Source organism: Uranotaenia lowii, chromosome 2, assembly GCF_029784155.1.
Source record: "Uranotaenia lowii strain MFRU-FL chromosome 2, ASM2978415v1, whole genome shotgun sequence".
Taxonomy (NCBI): Eukaryota; Metazoa; Arthropoda; class Insecta; order Diptera; family Culicidae; genus Uranotaenia; species Uranotaenia lowii.
In genome coordinates, this window is record NC_073692.1 from 173,723,037 (window position 1) to 173,744,839 (window position 21,803).

A 21,803-nucleotide genomic window follows, 5' to 3' on the forward strand; every position below is an offset into this window, starting at 1 on the left:
TCTTTCGAATAGCACAACAAGATTTCCAAATAAGTTTCCTCTGCTAAAAGCTATTCTAGCAAAATAATAAAAAATCATATAATTTAAGTATTTAAGTTTACCAATTTATGATCTCGTATGCCGTTGCGACCTTTATTTGACCCATTCAACCGGTGGTAATCTTCGGTTCATACGATATTAAATTGATGCAGATTTTTAGGATTTTATTCAGATTAGTTCTGATTTCATCATTTGAAAAAAATGGACCACAAAAAACCTTTTGAGATAGGAATTAAAAAAACTAATCAATTAAAAATTTTATTTAGAGGACAGAATTTAGATTTATGTGAAGGTGGTCAACTAAGTGAAAAATATCACAGTTTCCGAATTTTAAAAATTTCTTTTTGGTAATTAATTTGAAATTTCGAGAGCACAGAAATGGTATCATCAGTCAAATAAATTTAATAAAATTGTTATTATTCAATTTTTCTGCTGATGGTGTACATTTCGGTGCAGATTTTTGACTATTTTTTTGTCCAAGTAAAGTAAAGATTTTAACGACAGGGAGGAAGAAATTGTTGTTATTTTTTGTACGTTGTGTGGTGGGAGTCAAAACAAATTTTATCTCCATCTTCACTGAGGTAAGAGGCAGCGTTGCCAGATCTACGGATTTCTCCATCGGTCTACGAATTTTATCATTTCTACGGAGCTACGGATTGATGTCCGAAATCTGCGGATTTTCTACGGATTATCGAAAAAAAAATATAGGAAATTCTGCGGATAAACGAAAATTGTATCTGACGACCAAAAGACAAGAAAGGTCATCAAGTTTGCCAAAATCAATACATTTTTGATTGTCGTCAAACCTACGGATTTGAGCGGTTTGCAATCTGGCAACGCTGATCAGAGATGTATTACTGAAACACTCGGGCGCCCTTGGCTAAAATTCTCTAACTCTTACTCAGATGCGAGAGATCTCACACTTGCTGTCCGAGTCACTTACAGCTCGTGTTATCTTGGATAACGAGTGGAGCATGATCAGCGAAAGAGGATTGCACTTGGCAGCCGAACTGAAAACAGTGCTGTTTTCATCCGGATCTTTGTTGTTTAAGAGGAGCCGACCAACCCTGGATGCCATAGATTATTATTATTTATTATTTATTTATTCTGGGGAATTGTACAAATTTAAAGCGGAACCACAAGTAAGAGTTGTTTTTGAAATTAGAACAACAGATGTTTGCCAAACCAGAAAACAGTGAAACAAAACCTGTTGAAAAACACTTTTTGTTGCTCCTTCTTCTGTAAACGATTTGTGGTTGTGAGTTAACAAAATTCTACACAGCAAAAATTGTTTCCTGTAAAATTACGCAAATGTCCTGTAACAAAAAGGAGCAGGACATTTACCGTTATTTCACAGGTCGAAAAACAAATTACGTGACATTTAATTTTCAGTGAACAACTTTTTTACAGGACATTTGCTGTAATAATAAATGAATCTTCTTTAACTTTGAAGGAAAACAATTTAAAATGACAGGTTTAGTTAATTACAGGTTGTTTTATTTTAAAGGTTGCAGTTTTAGTGACACGTAATAGTCAAAAAAAATTTCTGTGTACCAGTAATAACTGTTTAAGCTCAAATCCTACATTTAATTCTTTCAAGATCCAAGGTAAAAGGGAAGGAATTCGAGAAAATACGTCAGTGATCGTTTTGAGAAATTGAAAATTCATCGTATTTCAAGTACTTTAAATAATCTATTCATGTTCAAAATTGGGTACATATTTCCAATTAGCTCAAGAAATTTTGAAAGTAACTCTTGTTTGGAACCTCCAAACAGCTAGAACAGAAGCGTGTATTTAACGCAACTAGGAAATTGATTGAGTAACCACGAAAATGAATTGTTGAGAGACGTTGTATTATGGAAGCTTGAAATCTGTAAAAAAAATATTAGCAACACTAGAAAATTGCAGTCTAAATGATTCGTCAGCGGAATCTGCTCATGCCACTACCAAAAAATGCAAATTTGGAGCGAAAACTTTGTAGATGAGACATCAATAATGCTTCCGAAGCAAACCTCCTCAATTAATAAAAGGAAAATGGATAATATGCAAAATTTGGAGCCTTGAGAATCAAGTTGTGGTTTCTTAGTTTGGATGATCCTTCGGTATCTTTCTAAAGTTAATCTGAATAGATAAATGGTATCATTTGTTTAAGTAGGCTTTCTAGTTTTTGGCACTTCTTATACAAACATATAATCAAATTTTGGCATGGTTTATATAACGTTTTGATATAATTTGATACAATTTATTATAATTTTAATTTATAGATACTGAATCAAAACTTCTAGAAAGCGCTAGTTTTTTCGAATCTTTCTTAACGTTAAAAAAAATCAATTCCAAGTTCCTATTTATCACGTTCGGCATTCTTAGAAAATAAATGACGTGTCTAACTCGGTGCCTAACATTCTCAGTTGATATTTTCAGCGCCATGGCCGAGATCAGCTGGTCATTCCTATAGAGCTCGGATTTCTGAATATACATATGTAGCACGCCAACCTTCAAGAATATTTTTTTCAGGAGTTTTCGTGGGACCGGTTCCTTAAGTCAACGTTCTGTGAAGATGAATCCGAAAAAAAATACCGGTCTACAAGGTTTTTCCATATTCAGTGATATATGAACAACATATGTACGTATAAGGTTGATACAGTTTGGTGACGTTTCAAAACTTTTAAGCAGCTTTTTTTATTACGGTTGAAAATGAATTTATGCAAAAACTGATTATATAAGTTTCTTTTTTGAACTTTTGGCTCATTCATTCAGCTTGAGTGTATTGGTTTTGTGTTATCATATGAGAAGTCAACCCGATAAGTCTTATACTTCGACTTCAATACTACCCCAAGCATTCTCTCTGGCAGCCATGACTGAACTACAGTGAGGGGCAAAATAAAGTGTCCAAATTATTTTTTTTCAATTTCTTTTATTTTTCTGGTTAAAATTCAACGAAAACACATCGTAATCATTTTTAAAATATTGTTTATTATGTTCTTTTCAATTTTTGTTAATGTTCCGCTGAAAAAAAAAAGAAAGTTTTTCTGATAGATAAAAAACAGTTAATATTCCAAAAAAAAATAGGGGCAAAATAAAGTGTCCAGATCAGTACAGCTTCAAATAATTCAAACTGAAGGCAAACAAGAACGATTTAATAATGGGTATGGCCTCCTTTAGCCTTCAACACCGCTTCAAGCGCTTCGGCACACTTTCAACAAGGTTGTGCAAGTGTTGTGGGTCGAGTTCCTCCCACGCATGCTCCAGGGCATCAAAATAAGTACTTTTATTTGTCACACCAGTCTTATCAATCAGAGCATCGAGGATGGACCACAGATTTTCGATGGGGTTCAGATCAGGACTTTGTAAAGGCCATTCAAGGGGTTTGATGTGGCAGAAACGGGAAAATGACGTCATCAGATTGGCCGTATGCTTCGGATCGTTATTCTGCTGTAAAACGAAGCGCTCTTCGAGGCCCGTCTTGATGAGGGATACCTCGAGGTTTTCCGGCAGGATATTGCAATATGACTCAGCTGTCGTGATTCCGTCAATTTTTACCAAATTGCCCACCCTACCCCAAGAAAAGCACCCCCACACCATCACGTTACTTCCTCCGTTGCTCCGTGCTCGATACCAATCGAAAACGCTTACTGAAGAAGATAGTAAGTTGCTATCAAAATACCGGTATCTGAACTTTTCATTTACCGTGGATGAATTAAAAGGAATCTTTCGATTGCTTTGATTCAGAGGAAAACATTGTTGTGGGCTGATGAATCCAAATTTGAGCTATTCAACCGGAAGAAGCGGGATCATATGTGGCGCAAGTCGGGTGAGGAGCTCCAAAACCGCCATATCCAAGGAACAGTTAAGCACGGAGGAAGTAACGTGATGGTGTGGGGGTGCTTTTCTTGGGGTGGGGTGGGCAATTTGGTAAAAATTGACGGAATAATGACAGCTGAGTCATATTGCAATATCCTGCCGGAAAACCTCGAGGTATCCCTCATCAAGACGGGCCTCGAAGAGCGCTTCGTTTTACAGCAGAATAACGATCCGAAGCATACGGCCAATCTGATGACGTCATTTTCCCGTTCCTGCCACATCAAACCCCTTGAATGGCCTTCACAAAGTCCTGATCTGAACCCCATCGAAAATCTGTGGGCCATCCTCGATGCTCTGATTGATAAGGCTGGTGTGACAAATAAAAGTACTTATTTTGATGCCCTGGAGCATGCGTGGGAGGAACTCGACCCACAACACTTGCACAACCTTGTTGAAAGTGTGCCGAAGCGCTTGAAGCGGTGTTGAAGGCTAAAGGAGGCCATACCCATTATTAAATCGTTCTTGTTTGCCTTCAGTTTGAATTATTTGAAGCTGTACTGATCTGGACACTTTATTTTGCCCCTATTTTTTTTTTGGAATATTAACTGTTTTTTATCTATCAGAAAAACTTTCTTTTTTTTCCAGCGCAACATTAACAAAAATTGAAAAGAACATAATAAACAATATTTTTAAAATGATTACGATGTGTTTGCGTTGAATTTTAACCAGAAAAATAAAAGAAATTGAAATAATTTGGACACTTTATTTTGCCCCTCACTGTAAATCGCGACGACTTACTCAGTTTGTTTAACAATACAGGATCCTTAAGATCTTGAAAAAATAAGTTAATTGATCAGAATTTTTTCATAAAATAACAGCTTTTCAATTTACATCCGGATGCGTTGATATTGAAGATAAAATAAATAATTTTGAGACGAACCAGTCGAACCAATATGCTAAGATAAGTATATTGAATATTTTTTAATCTTTTTCTTCGAACTCTTCGAATTTAAAAAAGTTCGATCGGTAAAACTGTGTTATAATAAAGTATAACGTACTACTAAACTGTAACCCGATTTTAACCAGGCATGTCCGAATATTGAATTATAAAATTCAGGAAAGTTGCGGTCTGGCCCGGATAGCCGAAAATCTTAGAAAAAACCGAACAAAAAACAGGAGTAGAGTAATTAATACTAAAATTATTTATTTTCGCGCGACAAGTAAACGGTAGATATTGTCGCTCTATTTTGTCTTTGAAAAAGACAAACTGCAATCGTTTAGGTCCGTGAACCAGTCTATGGAAATGCGAGTGGGAGATCCTTTTTTGAATCTCGGAACAACGAACATTACCTTCAGCAGCAGGCACTTGCTTGATCTCGGTTCCCGACTTTGTGAGAATAGTCTTAATCCAGTCTTGTTGTTTATTCCACAGATCCATTTTTGATGCTCGATTGGTTCCTTTTCAGACTTTACGTGTGGCTGATTCCGAATTGATACGTTATCCAGATTTGTGTATCCTGTAGTAATCCAACAAAAAAAACCACGGCAGTTGGACCCGCTTGAATCTTCTTCTCGTTTAAACACTGATATCAAAAATATTGTTTACACTAAATTCACTAGCTAAGATTTGTGCAATATATTGTTGAACTGATCACTTAATTTTTTGCAGAATTCTTGCTTTTCGACTTTTTGAATGCTGCTTTTGTTTTATGTTGGGCACATCCACTTATTCCCCATTCTGCTTTTGCAGATCATCTTCATTTTCATCCGGAAGATCTGGCATATATATGATGTTTCCTTGGCCGTGAACATATTTCTACTCTTGCATTTTTTTTTATCCAAACACTCAAGAGGGAAAACCAACGAAGAAAAATAATCCCAAAAAAATTGCACGCTTGTTTTTTTCACTCCTTAAACACTGTCCCCCAAAAAAAAGTGTTTCCTAGCATCCTCCAAGATTTTCCCGACCACATTCGAGAGACCGAACAAAAAAAAGGTAACGTTTTTCCCACGATCAGTTCCGTACGACGTTCTGCAGTAGACTGAGGAAGGCCGGCTTAGCTGGTGTTGAACCGACCCGAAACCCCGGGTTTGTTGAACAGCAGAAAAGCCGCAGCTCTACCCCCTTCATCGGTACGATTCATATGCTCCGAAGCCATTGGTGTAGGCAACTTTTGGCTGTTTACTTGCCGCGAGCATGTGGATGAAAATTCGGCCAAAATTTCGAGAAGCGCATCGCATATACCCAAACTCAACCGACCACCTTCTTACAAACACGCGCTGGAAGCATACCGCGATGTTCTATGCTGCTGTCGCCAAAACATCGCAACCGAAATCGGCTCGGCTCGTTCGGGAAAAACGTCGCCCTGAAAGCTCCGAAGCGAGCATTCGGGTTGGGTTCGGGAGAGCCGACCTAACACGAGCTCGTTCGCTGGGTTTACGCACTTTTCTATGTTTAATAATTCCGATGGGTTGGATACGCAGAATTTCCTCTTGTTATCAGTGCGTTCTAATGCGATATTAGACGGATGAAAAGTCAGTGAGGGTGGAAATGTCTTGCCGCCGTTGCTGGCAAAAATCGATTTTCCCAAAAAAATAAATTTTTTTCGGCAATTTTCCTTTTTGACTGTAACTGTGTGCGTTGGTTTTCTGAAGATTTTCTCGTCGGGGAGCAACAGTAGGGAATTTATTTGTGCGTAGAAACCGCACCCTACCTAAAAACTTACAACAACGTTTAGGCACATAAGGTGCCTCGGCTCTTTCCGATGATTTTCTTTTCCTTTTCTCGATGCCGGTCGAGTTGGAAAGGTGCATCAGCAGAATCATGAAATGGCAAATGGGAGGGAGGGAGGAAAATCATCACCCCTCTTGGATTGCCCCGAAAAAAGTAATGCTGTGCTGTGTATAACAACAACAACAACAACAGCAACAAACGGTGCGTTAGGTCAGTTTTGCTTTTTTAACATCATGTGCCTTCTTTATGTCGACAGTGCTTTTGCTGCTGCCTTTGCTATTGCCATTGCTGTTAATGGATGTTGTGCTGCTGCTTTATCTTCATCTTCCGGTCTATGCGACCCGGTTGTTGTTTTGCGTCGTGGTTTTGGGCGTATATTTTTTTTTATAGTTCCGGGTAGAGATGTACCGAATAGAGGTATTCTGCCAACGACCGATTATTGAATATTGACTTTTTCAACTATTCGGCAAAGCGAATATTCTGCCAAGTTTTTAATTAAAAAACAAAGCGATTATTTTAATTTCCTTTTATTTCTTCCATCTTAATGCCCCTATAGTTTTGAAGTCGATTATTTTCAACCAGATGATATTATCAGATGATGATTTCAAGATTTTTTTTGAAGTAGGGAGCTCTCTGATTTTCAAAACGTCACCAATAACTGAAGGATTTATCATAAAAGAGAGTGGATTTTTGTAAAATCTGGGACAAAACACATCAAAATAGGTGCCAAGCAACTTTAAGTTGTTTATATGATATCGAATAAGATGAAAGTCGAATTTAAGCAAAATATCTTCAAAATAGTTGTTAAAAGGAAATATGATCTATAACCTTAAGCATACCATACTTTTTGCCACACGGTCGTGCAAATCAGGCCAATTTTTTGAAAAATTTGTTGAAAAAGGGCAAATTTGTATAAAATGTAGGCCAAAAACATAGGGTAACGGACTTATTTTGGACCGGGTACATATTTTGGACCACCTCGTAGCTTTTTGCCAATATTTCTCTCATAAATCATGTTATTTATAAAAATTTGGAACAAATATAGTTAAAGCTACTTCTTATGATTCTAATCACATCTGAAATTTAATTTAAGTAAGCTGTTAATGGAGAGAAATTTGAAAATAAAGTTTTGATTTTTCACAGTTGGACCGAATCAGGGCCATTTCAGGAGGATGTGCCATTATTGTAGTCAACTTTCAAGAGGTTTGCTGCATAGCTGTGATGAATTTTACAAATATAAACATGTTCACAGCTATGATAAAACAAGTGAAAACTATTTTGCAAGCTCGAAAAAGCAAAATAACTGGTTTTAATTGCAATTTGACCCATGTCGAAAATAGGTCCTACTTTATTCCTTAGGGACTTATTTTGGACCACTCAACATAACCTGGGTATTGAACTTGCTGTTAAATGCTCATGAACGTAATAAGACGTTGTACGACTATACGAAAGAATTATGCCCACTATTTCAATCAATCATTATGAATAAAATTTGGAATTTAAGAATGATTTTATTGATTCAACTCGCCAAAGCCCAAACTCGTCATTAGACGAGGTTCACTTTAATCGGTATAAAATCAAGCCAATCATAGTTTTAACTTACTTTTTGTGCTCTATGCTTTGAATCACGTTAATCTAACAATCTACATCAATGGCAACTGTTTGATAAGCAGTTGTTAAAAGCTACAGCTTAAAGAAGCCTCAAAACATGAAAACTTGAACATACACCAATTTTTAATTAAGTCATTGTTTTTTATGCTTAATGAAAAATTATTGAAAGTTTGGTCTTAAAGTTTAAACCATTTAGGATTGCCAGTAAAATGAGTGCATTCAGGAATTATTTTCGAGGAAAACAACTTGGGTAGGTGAAAGAAACGAAATATAAAACCTGTCCAAAGGAGGGGTTTGGAAAAAAAAACGACAACAAATTGGCAAATATGCAACTAGTGTAATTTTTGTAACAGTTGAAATATCTCAGTTAATATTAGAACAATTTTATCAAATAATATATTCAATTATAGCTATATATGTTTCAAAACTTGGGAAAAGGTGGTTGAAATGTGAAAATTTTACAAGCAATAAAGATCTAAAAATTTAATTTTTCAGCCCCTGTGGTTATGCAATTTAAAAAAACTGTTGGAAAATTTCTCCAACGATAAATTTTACCCTAGAACAAAGTGAGTATCAAACTTAAAACTGAATTTTTGTGAAAAAAAAATCTGGCTTTTAGATGGCATAAATCTCGCAAATCTTTATTCTTACCCTAAAAGAGGACAGTAAAAGAAAATAATTTGAAATTTAAAGTTTTCATTGAATCACAGCGGCAGTGTTAAGATCATATCTAAGGATTAAACAAAAATCAAAGTCCATTTTGCATATTTTTTAAGTCGAGATTGAGCACAAAATCTAAAAATTTCAAAGAAAATTTGAGTTTTTTGTTTGATTTAACAAATAATTCGAAAGAAAAAACCGGCTAAGTTAAGCTAAGAAATAAGTTGTGAAAAAACGAGTTTGGCTTCTTAAAACTTTAAGGTATGAACCGTTTTAAATAAAAAATTTACAAAAAAAAACGGGTAAATTCCGGAAAGTTTTCACCAATATCTGGGTATCCTGACCAGATTTGACTAAGTTAGAATTCTTTATTGGATTTATAAACAAGCCTGGAAAATCTGGAACAAACGATAATAAGAGCATAAAGCTATCTACAGTGAAAGATACACGGATTTACCGAAGATGTTTTACCGGAACCGTAAGTTTTTGATGATTGTGTAGCTTTTTCAACATTTCTTTTGGATATTTTTATAAATTATCCAAAATCCTTTTAAAAAATTAATAGTTATTTTATTGTATAAATTTTAAAAATAAATATTTGGTCTAAATATTCTGTCGAATATTACTTAAGCTCAACTATTCGGTGAATTCGGCCGAATTATCATTTCAATTGGGTAACTCAATTTGAAACAAAAAACGAGTGAAATTATATTTCATTGCTTTAAAAAGTCTGTTAAAAGAAAAACTGGCATCAAAGATATACACTGAATTATCCATAAATCCACAAAAAATCGTTGGCATTTATTCATAGAAAACTTTTATTTATTAGGTGAGGAAAAGTTAGATCTTATGTTTTAATATAACAAAAGAGCATGTCGTAATCGATCCATTGAATTCTAAAAAATATTCTCCACAGAGCATTCCAACTTGGAACTTTTAAGCCTGAGTTTAACGAATTGATTCAGATTCTTAACTTTTTGTGAATCGTTAACATTTATAACCTTGTTCAGAAATAAGATTGTTGAATCTCAACATCAATGGTCACCCTGAATCGAACGTCACAGTCGTCGATGGGTTACCCTTTGTATTGTACCCATTTTTGTTGAGTGCTTATTGTTGCCACTTTTCTAGCCTTTTCCCGTTAAACTTCTGTATTTACGCGGGAAAAGTTGTAATGAATGATGAAGATTAAATAAACGCTCTCTTTTTAAGTCTACCGTTAACGAGACGAGTTGTATTTTCAATCAAACCCCGAAATCTGATCCTTGGAAAGAACTGGAAATAATCAAAGATTGACCAACTTTTTTTAGATGAAGCGAACCGGCAACTGTTTGACTTAAATATCCTGTTCTTCGAAAACAACAGTAAAATTTACTCCGAATAATAACATGTTGCACGCTCATTTTTTTAAACATAAATGACTTTTTTTTAACCATTTTCTGGGTTTTCCGATAGAACTGCGATTTTTGTTGTTTTTCAACCATAGTCTTCGGTTAAATTTCAAGCATTTCAAAAGTTCTGGTGGTAAACTTAGAAAATGGTTAAATTTCAAACGCAATTTGTTTGAAAAAAAGTTGCCATTTTGTGATGCGCAGTCCGCTTGTTTGTTTTCTACGGCTGTGGGTCGAGTTTAACAGAGTGGATTTAGTTTATTTTACAGTTTCCGGAGCATTTTTTGATAATATAACGGGTAAGTATATGCTGAATTGAACATTAGTGATAAGAATTTAAAATTATGTTCGAACATCCTCCAAATCTTCCACGTCAATAACCTCTTATTATTTTTTCTCGAACAGAACGAATGGTTCAGAAAAATCTACACCATGGACCACAGCTGCTTTATCTAGTTTCCAGGAAACACAGATCCGTTCGGTTCGTAAATCAGAGCTAATAAAGGTAAGGTAATTTCAATTTTGGTAACATTGTTCCATCTAACAGTGGATGTCTAACATTCCAAATAATCAATTTCAATTTTGTCTTTTCATTGCAGCAATGATAAGAAGAATATTTCCTTTCATTTGGCAAGTCTGTCCGATTCGGAAAGCTGCTAGAAGAAGAACAGCGCTGGAAGAAGGAAAAAATGGGCTCAGCATCGGGTACAGTTACCGGGGAGGTAGCACCAGAGAATCATCCGGAAGTGGCCGAATTAAAATTCGTTGCAACATAAGCTTCTAACAATTCTCATAGCGAATTCAAAACAGAAGTGTACATCCATTGTCATCATCCAATAGAGTACCGGAATCCTTCAATAGACAACCGGAATAATTATAAAATTGAAAAAAAATTCTATCATTCCAAAACTATTTTTTAATAAAGCTCTTATGAAAGTAATACGGATTGATTTGTGTCATTATGCATTCATTCAGTTCGTCTTCCTTTGATTTTATTTTGTTTCAGCGAATTAACAAAAATCCCTCGATTTTCTGTTCATTTTCACTTTTTCGACCATGTTTAAAAAATAACCAGAATCCAAGTTCTCCGTCAAATCTCATTTTATGAGTTTTCACTGAAAACTCATAAAACGACTTGATCCACAAAACTTCGATTATGGTTATTTTTCGAGCATTAATGGTTCAATATGGCCGAGCGTGTGTTGAAGACGCAAGTTTCAGTGATGGAATAGAGTTATATTTATTCATGTTTCGTCTGTTAGGTCATTAAAATACAATTTAATTAATAAGCGATAGCTAATTGTCACTTTCCACTTCTTATATTCTCTAACCGGGAAAGTACTTATTTCTCAATGAGTACTTTGATATTCTTACACAGAATATCTGGCAATACTGTTGTGTTACCATGAACCCAATTTGAGTAGTCTCGCCTAACCGTGTTTACCATCATCACCTATTTTCATACACGAGTTTATCATCATCACCTGTCATCAGTAATCATTGATCTATTGTTCTCGATTGCGAATTGAATATAGCAAGAGGAACCAAAACAAACAATGTTTTGATTCTGCTGCAATCGGCAACAATGTGGGAGCGGCTAAGGATCCGCCGAAACCACGATAGGTTTAAATTTGGTGTTTAATAAATACACACATTATTGAAGAATAGAGATACAAAAAAAAGCTTTGCTATTTATTCAATGGGATCTTAAACTCATTTAACAACGATAGGAACAACTGCACTTTATCAAAGTTTTATCAAAATATGTTAATACTGATTGAGATTTTATTCTTTGGCTGAGCAGATGTATTTTTGTTTTGATCTATCAAGTATTGGTACCCGTCCATATTCAAGAAATGCACAATTCACGTCGTAAATGTTGGGGTAAATGCAATAGAGTTTTTGATACTCTTTATTAGTGTTATTGGGGTTTGAAATTTTAAAAAACGCAGGTTTCAGTGGTGGAAAAGAGTTAATCTTTACTCGTTATCATTTGTCAAGTCCTTGAACAACTACTTTCTACGTAAGCGATAGCTATTTGTCACTTTCCACTTCTCATATTTCCTAACCGGGAAAGTACTCATTTCTCAATGTGTAAAATGAGATTACTACTCATTATTTCTGGCAACACTGTTGTGTTATCACGAACCAAGTTTGAGTAGTCTCGCTTGACCGTGTGATAAATTATTTGACGCGTGATAAATATTTGACGTTTTGTAGTTAGGACAAATGTATGGCCGTTTTCAAAAGCTTTCCGAAAGCTCCCTAACTAATCTAAACTTTTCTATGGAGGACATGGTGTCGCTAGTGTTTGCTTAATAACTCCCATTGTTCTCTGCCATCATCAATCGCGAATTGGACATAGAGAACAAACAAACTGTTCTGGTTCTTCGGCGGCGGTTGCTGCTGGCTCGTAAGTTTCAACAGAAATTTACTTAACTTGTTAAGCTTGATTCCGTATAAACTTTGTCTCACTTAAAACAGAAGAAATGTGATCTGATTAGATTTTATTGTTTGAACAAAAAAAAATTCGATATTCTTAACAATGAAGAAAAATATCTCCCTGTCAGGAGTATTAGTTCTTATTTATAAGGTAAGATCCCATCCTTATAAACGAAGAATTCTTCAAAACCAATTAGTCGATTCGCACGTTGACCCGTTTTATTTTCACGACAATGTCGCAATAACGCCGGATGGTATCCCTTTTTGTTGTGTAATAATTAAACATTCAACTCATAAAACATACTAATTATTTCACCACATTTCTTTGCATAAATTACATAAATTATCATATCGATTCTATGCATTTTCATACCGTTTTTACCAGTTAATACATAAAAGACCCGTTTGCAGATTTTCGATAATAAACTTGATACCTGAAGTCGATTGTCCGTCCTTTAAACCCCGCTGTCCAATGTCAATCCATGCATGGTAACGTCAATTTCGTGAAAATAGTGAATTGTTATATATGGATCACTCCTTTTGCCGCCCCTTTACACATAATTTGATACCTGAAATCGATTGCTTGGCTTTATAAAACCCTGTGGGTAAATTTTCATCTCTATCCAATGCATTACAACGTAAATATTAGAAAAAATTATAACAGTTAATATAGACGACCTCATTCACCAATCTTTGACCCGAAATTTGATATCTGAAATAAATTGCCCTTTTCTCAAAACCCCCATTTGCCCATTTTCATCCCAATCCAATGCATAATTACGATGATAGCATAGCATAGCATAGCATGGGGTGACTACACACATCTTGCATTGGCTAATGCACATTGTACAATTAATATAATCAAAACCAGCATAAGATGCCAAAATTAGATTATGGATTCAATTCTCATTTCAAATGTTGATTTCGAAAATAAGTGTGGTATAAGGAGTGTATCGAAAATTAACTATAAACATATTTGGGCCTTCTACTTACTAACACGTGAACGCACACAATTGTGCTCACCTGTATGTAGCATCTTGATCTGTCAAGAGTGAACAAGCGCTTTGTTTACGTTTGAAACATTCGTTTCTCCCAAAATGTCGCGAATTAAAAAATAAGAAATTCGTGTGTTGGACACTTGGATGCGAGAGAAGGGCATCTCGATGAATGAAGTAGCGAAACGTTTCGGCATTCATCCGGCGAGCGTAAAATCCATCATCCACAAGTTCGGGGAATACTATACGTTCGATGATTTGCCAGGAAGAGCCAGAAAACCAGAACCATCTGACCCAAATCTGGACCGTAAGGTAACCAACTTCATCAACCCGAATCGATCGATGTCTATACAGGATTTGGCGAAAAAAGCTTGGACATCGATCGGAATGGTACAGCGGACCAAGAAGCGGAACAACATGAAAACATACAAGAAGCAGAAAGTGTCCAAAGAAACGGCTGAACAAAAATCACGAGTCAAAACCAGAGCTCGAAGGCTGTATCATCGGATTTTGCAGAAGCCAGATGCGTGCATTCTCATGAACGATGAAACTTATGTAAAAGAGGATTCCAGTACTCTTCCGGGACCACAATTCTACACTGCAGCTATAGGGGAGGATGTGAGTGACCACGAGAAGTCGATTGAGGTGGAAAAATTTGGCCAGAAAGTGCTTGTGTAGCAGGCAATCTGCTCCTACGGATTGAAGTCGGCGAGTTTCTTCACAAAAGGAATCATAAATGCCGATATCTTCCAAAAGGAATGTTTGCAGAAAAAGTTGCTGCCACTATACAAGAAACATACGACTCCACCATTGTTTTGGCCGGATTTGGCGTCAGCCCACTACGCTAAACCCACTCTTAGATGGTTAGAGGAAAACGATGTAGATTTCGTTGAGAAAGATATTAACCCACCAAACTGCCCCCAGCTTCGCCCCATAGAACGATATTGGGCTATCGTCAAGAGAGTTTTCAAGAAGGATGGTAAGGCCAACTGAAACATGGCGGTTTTCAAGAAAAATTGGAATGTTGCGGCCAAGAAGTGTGATCAATCAGCTAATGAAACGCGTCAAGTCGAAAGTCCGAGAATATTACCGATAATTACTATTTTACTTGTATTTCTTTATAATCTGTAAGAATAAGCTTTTTAAAACACTTCCGAACTGTTTCTTTGTTTGTTGTCAATAAAATAAATGTCAATGTTGTAGTCAATAAAATCAATACAATGAAAAAAAAGTGTTTATAACTTATTTTCGATACACTCCTTAAAATGTCAGTATTTTCTACTCCTAGATTTTTCAGTAATGCTTACGAAATTAATCAGAGCAAAATTGCGTAAAAATGCATTTTGTCTGTGTTTGTGTCTGAAAAGAAAGGTATCAGCATAAGTACCGATAAGCTCATGCGGTTAAAAACCTTAAAAACTCAATTTCTTTTTAAGAGGAAGGCACATAGTTTTTTCATGAGCTGAGCTTCGGTAAATATAGATTACCATCCAAAGTGATCGTATTTTTATACTTCCCAATTATGTCAATAATCGTCTTATAATTTCCTGAGCAGCTTTTCCATATTTCAGTTTTCGATAACAAAATAAATGATTCACCCAAAACCGTTGACTCATGACCAATCAAGAAATCGCGAGATACCGCGGACTGACTATCATCGCATTGGCATTAAAATTTCGAAAACTCAAAAACAACATAACCGGTTCTCTGGGTTTCCCGCAGTTTCCTTAGGCTATTATTCTAGGGAGATAAATTTTATATATTTGATTGCGAAATTATTCAAATATATTCAAAAATTCAGCACGTGTAACCCATTTAAGTGGATTGGACTTTTGTTTTTTGGAAGAAAATGACGCAAAGAAGAACCCGGACTCAGTTTCGCAAAAATGGTTGATCATTATTTTTGCCGATCGATACGGAATGCAGTTAGAAAATGCAAAAAAAAAAATCTAACTATCTAGATGTGAAACACAAGGGCAAAATATGGTAACTGTTCTATGGGTTCTATTTTGTCGATAAATTTAGTTAAATCTGCAAAATTGGCCTGAGATAAAAATACTTACGAAGGTGGCGATCTCATTGGTTTATTACCTGAAAATAAAAAGAATGAACAAAAAAAACCATTAGTCTAGTCGAACCACATAAATTTAAGTTGTTAAACCAAGACCCAGAAAGCAATAAATATTATCACTAGCACGCGCGCGCACTTTTTTCTCATGGTGAACGCACAGATGTATGGGACGGAGCTTACCTTTTTCGCGAACTTTTTATGTCTTTTAAATTAATGAACAGTCAAAAAGCACACGTGCGAATCAATGCAATAATGTCATAAAATTGACGGTTTACAATTATGAGCTTGATTTTAAAAAATTGTTGAAACGCAAATTATTAAAACTAAAAATAAAACATTTAATCAAAAACTGACATAAACTAGCCGCAACTTTTGTCCATTTAGAATATTTGTAGTCTGAACAACATATTCTATATGTGAGATACAAATTTTAAAGTTGTTTTGATAACTTTTGCAGCAGTTTTCATTGAATTCTTAAGATGTTTCATACGTCATAATGGAAGCTCACGCAAGAAAAAAAAAATGGAAAACCAGCTAAATCTTTTGAATTAATTTCGTCTTTTGCAAATCGACTTACTCAATGTTCTCCGGATTTCTTGGCCATTATTCATCATTATCCAGAACAGCGCTGTCCTCAAGAATAGATTTGGATAAGATACCAATATTTCTGTAGTGCAGCCTTGAATTAGTGTCTTGATCGATTAAGCGCTTGCGTACAAGGTGCGTTTCTGGGCTTAAATCTAACTGCTAAAGACAAACAAAGAAGGGGTGCCCAAAAATATGATGGTGCCAAAGTAACAAAACACAACTATCTATGCGATTAGCTTTTCTGACATTGGCGTTATATCAAGATAATGGAAATTTGATACACTAGATAAAAAAAATAACCTGCCACACGCTCCTAGAATTGTGCCACACGCCAAAGTCAGCTTGAGGCACGGCACAACATTTTCGGATACTTCAGGCGCGAGTGGCTAATTCGAGCTCTTTTTGATGGCAACAGCAGCGTGGCATTTCCAGTTTTGGAGTTCATAAATAATTCAACCAAAATTCGGTTGTTTTTGGAGAATTCAAAGATGCAGAACGAAAAAGATGTTTCCTACCTACAATAAGCAGAATTGAGGAAAAACAACAATTTCTCAGGCTCGTGGTCTATATTAGTATCAATTTGGATATGGTGAATTGAGAAAGAGTATTAAAAATTGATTGTCGGTAAATAAAATAAGAACACAATATACACTAGCTCAACATTGAGAATTTCCAAGCCAAGGTTTTTAGTCTAAAGTCTGAAACTTTTCATAGCCCCGTTTCTTAATCTCTGAGTTCTGCAGGTCAAGTTTTAGAGGTATTTAAAACCGTTTTGTTCTATATGTCCTCATCAAGGAAGCTGATAGTAGAGTTGTAAACATGAATAGTCTTAATTCCGCTTTATTGGTAGTTGAACTGTCACTCACTTTGACAAGCAGATCAAGCGAAAGGTCAAAAAATAATTGGACTCCAACCTAACTGAAAGTGCGTATACGAGGAAGCGCCAGGCGATTGGTTTTGAAAACACTTGTAGGTACTAGAATCAAAAACTTTTTTAGGATCCGCTTGCGAAATTCATACGTCTTCAAGTAAAGAACATTGTTCGAAAAAGAAAAAAAAATATCGAAAAATAGAAATTCCATGGAAATGAATTACCTTTACAAAGTATGCATTACAATATGACTGGGTTCTTAGGCATAACCATGGGAAGTTCATTTCCCCAGTTTTGAGGTCGAATTTTTCGAACCGGTCACTGCATTTCTGATTGACGTCGTGATTTGAGGTAATATAATCTCAACAAAAAGCAAAACAAAACGAGCATCTTTCAATTCAAATGAGAGAGGACTTATTTTAATTAAAAATTGCTCGTTATGTTTTGCTTGGCGGGGCAGGTTGAGATTATAATGTTTGGTTATTTTTCGAAACTCCATATCAGTCGCGAGGAATGGGTTTTCCCGTTTTTGGATTGTGTACAGACTTTAGCTGACACAAGGGTGTGATCTGTTGTGTTCATGAAAATTCTCGAATTTGATAGCTTTATTGCCTTTCTATGTTGAGCATTTTGATATTCGTTGTTATGTTCTTAGTTGCAAATGTGTCCTTAAAAAGGTTTTTGAATATAAACTAAACTTATTTGATTAGGCCTTCAAATTTCCTTAAATCAGCGTCGATTCTCGGCTAAAAATAAACTGATTTAAAATGAAAGTAATGTTTCGAACTTATGATATGATACTCAATGTGCTTTGATTTTATAATCGGAATCCATGTTTCGTCCAGAGCTTTTCTTTCGCCATTCTCGTAATGGCGAATATCAATCTCGGGATATATTTCAAGCATGGTTGAATCGACCTTGCAATACAGTTAAAATCAAGAAGTGCAATTCATAAAGTACATCAAACCTCATAGAATCAGTCAAAGATTGCATTCCGTTTCTTTTTCTGATCAATCTACTAATCTGACCTACGGATCAGATTCGGACAATGAAATTCATGACTGGAAGGACGTGAATGTTGATAACATTTCCATAGATGCACCAATCATTTATGTATTGTAAATGTTGTTGAAATCCGAAGTTTTCGCGGTGGTGATTGGCAATCCTGCCAACCAGCGACGATGAAAAATTCATCAATCATTTTGGCCAGAAAACCTTTCTTTTGTTTGGTTCCGACACTTGGAAGATGTTTGATCTGGTTAACATGAAATGTCGCCGTCGCTGATGTTGACGAAAACTCCGGTTCGATTAAGGGGGGGTAGGGTCTAACGGGTATAAAAAAGCACCATTTTCACGTTTTTTTTTTCTAGAGCTATCGTTCAAACAAATGTATTCAAATTTTTTGCATTATACAAAGCATTGTTAAAAGAACATTTTGTATTTATTTGATAGAAAAATATTGAAAAATGAGCCGGTGACGGAGCCCTTTCGAGGATGCCTTTTAGAAAACAGGATTTGCGGTGGACACTGTATCTCAGCACAGAATCATCAGAAGTCAAAAAATCAGAGCAAAATACTTTTAATTGATGTTTTTCTGGACACCAACGTTTTTATTTAACTTAAAATTTTTTTTATGCAATTTTTGTAGCTATTTGAAGTAAAAACTACGATTTTTCACGAAAAAATCCGCCTTTTTTCACCTGTAAAATCTCCCCAAAGTAAAAAAAAAAAACAAAAAAGAAAAACGTTGGGGTCTGATATTTGATATGTAGAAAATATGTTCCAAATTTGAAAAGAATCGGATGAGTAGTTTTCAAATGACGATGTCCACGGACTTTAAAAATGTGCTTTCGAGAAAAACGCGTTTGAAGTTTCTGCTCTAGCTTTCTTGCAATATTAGATAGGAGGAGATAAAGGCCTATAATTTCTACAGTTTTGCTTCAATTGACTTGAAAATTTGACACAACATTCTTGAAATGTTTTACAATAAGAAAATAAAAAAATAAAAAAAATCGATTTTTTGAAAGTGTTAGACCCTTCCCTCCCCCCTAAGCGACAATATATACTGCTTAGATGATTTCTGACTCATGATTTAACCTATGCTATCTCAGACGAACTGAACAAACGATTGCAGGGAAGTTCCCGGTATAAATGACTCTACTAGGATACTCTTAACGGATAAAGTCTTCACAACTTGGTCATATCATGTTGACCAAATTCACGACCACTCCATTGAACTTTTTTGAAGAACCAGGTCCGCCCTGTTTGCTACTCTTGGTCCATGCTTACCATGGGACAACTCGTGGTACCTCCACGTATACGCCTTGCTTCATGAAGTCCACTCGGGGCTTCTGAGCATTTTCTCAGTCAGAACTGCGAAGCTGAACACTCGCCCGAAACATGGGTGCGAATAATGTGTGGAGAAAATCGAAAAACCTAACCGGAATGTTTTGCAGCTATCGCAAGGAGGTTTTTTACTCTCCGTTCTCAGTCTCAGAGTCGTGGACGTCGTGGTGGAGAATGGCATCTCTGGCTGAGAGTTCATACTCGCGCTAGTTCACTCCATGGAAATACTCATAGACAACACACTCTCAGAATGAAGTCAAATATTCTTTTTCATCATTTCAAGGCTTGACTTTTATTAACAAGAAACATCAGACCCTATTCTTCATAATGACTTGAGGTCCGTTCTACTGCTTATGAGCTGAGCGAGCTTAGGCTGAAGTGAGGCCACTGCATTCTGCAGAAGACTCGCTGAAACCCCGAGAAGCCTTTTTACTATGTCCACTTCGAAGAAGGTAAAGTCTTACCCAATACTCTTGAGTTTATTAATTATAACGAACGTCCCACGGCATGCAGTAAGTCGTAGATGATACGTTAACTTTGTAGCTTCAACAGTTGGATCAAAGGAACTCAGGTGGCTATCGAAGTGGGCGGCAGACTACAAGAAAGTTGAATCTAGTCCGAACTGGTGGTGGTGGTACTTCATACGGTATTTGTAGCAGCCGAAGCAATAACTTTCTCAACCTGAACATGGAGCCTAGCGGGCCCAGAGTTAGGAAACGACACGATATCCTCTGTATTTATAAACCAAGCGGATCATGTTACCATTCGTTCGCGCGATCACCCAGTTATCAATAATAAAGAAATTGTGGCATATTGCCAAAACTTTAACAGAATGCGAAGCGCATCTAAACTAAACACAATTCATAAAAATTTAGTAGCAAGTAATTATACTATCATTTTAGGAACCGAAACAAGCTGGGATGATAGTATAAAAAGCGAGGAAATTTTTGGATCGCGTTACAATGTCTACAGAGATGACCGAAATTTCAATTTGTCTGACAAGAAATCAGGCGGAGGCGTTGTAGTAGCAATAAGCTCTGCATTCGATTCTGAGCTCATTGAAATAACTAAGCACAAAGAATTTGAGCAGGTGTGGGCAAAAGCTCAAATCTTCAAGGAAACTCATATTTTTGGATCGATCTACTTTCCTCCAGAATATGCCAGTAAAGATTATTTCCAAAAGTTTCTACTGAGCATAACAGAACTATTCAAAAGCTTCCAACCCGAATTCAAAATTCACCTGTATGGCGATTTTAATCAATCGAATCTACAATTTTTACCCGATGAAGATAATGAAGCAATCCTTTTACCGATATTTGGAGATAATGAAACATTACAATTCCTTTTCGACAATCTTGCTACCTTATGTCTTAATCAAATAAATCATGTGAAAAATGCCTGCAATCGCTATCTCGATTTACTGTTTTCAAACTTGACTGATGACTTTTGTATTTTGGAAGCTACTAATCCAATTTGGAAAAATGAGATCTTTCATACAGCTATCGAATTTTCAATTATATGTTCTGACAACAAAGGAATACCAGAATACGAATATGAGGAGACCCTTGACTTTTTCCATGCAAATTACACAATGATTAAAACTAAATTACAATCAGTTAATTGGCAATCATCATTTCAAAGCGAAAACCAAACTGTCAATCAGGTAGCTATTTTTTATAACATTCTTGGTAATATCTTGAGTAAATATGTCCCAATAAAAATAAAGCGACGAACGAATAATAACAGAAATCCGCCATGGTTTTCAAAAGAGCTAAAGCATCTTAGAAATAAAAAGCAGAAAGCGCATAAAAACTGGAAAAAACACCATCGCTAGCTAACAGTTTAGAATATCAAGAAGCATGCAACCAACTAGCCATATGCATTAATACCTCTTTCGAAGAATATAATAGGAAAACAGAGGAAAACATTAAATCTAACCCAAGAAGCTTCTTCAAGTATGTACGTTCCAAATTGAAAAGTAATAATTTTCCATCTCGTATGCACTTGGACAGCGCTAACGGCAATAATTCCCATGAAATATGTAATTTGTTTGCCAATTTCTTCCAAAGCGTTTACACCAGTTTTTCGGAAGCCGATCGCGACACTGCGTTTTTCGATTATTTTTCCGACTCAGCATCATTGACTGTGGTAGATTCAATCACCCTTGAGGAAATACACAAATCAATTTGCTCCCTGGATAGCTCCAAAGGGCCCGGGCCTGATGAAATTCCTCCATTACTTTTAAAAAAATCTT

General features: G+C 35.8%; 1 protein-coding gene across 2 annotated transcripts in view; it reads right to left on the reverse strand.

Annotated features, from left to right (window-relative positions):
• The window catches only part of LOC129744051 (Krueppel homolog 1), a 111,485-nt gene that overhangs the window by 31,805 nt on the left and 57,877 nt on the right, over window positions 1-21,803 (reverse strand). Inside the window, exon 1 of one of the 2 annotated variants that reach the window (XM_055736380.1) lies at window positions 5,191-5,867. The exons of the other annotated variant lie outside the window; for it this stretch is intronic. Within the exon in view, the coding sequence (XP_055592355.1) occupies window positions 5,191-5,278 (88 nt within the window). The 5' untranslated portion in view covers window positions 5,279-5,867. Of the gene's footprint in view, window positions 1-5,190; window positions 5,868-21,803 lie in introns of those variants that run through there. 2 annotated transcript variants of the gene reach the window in all.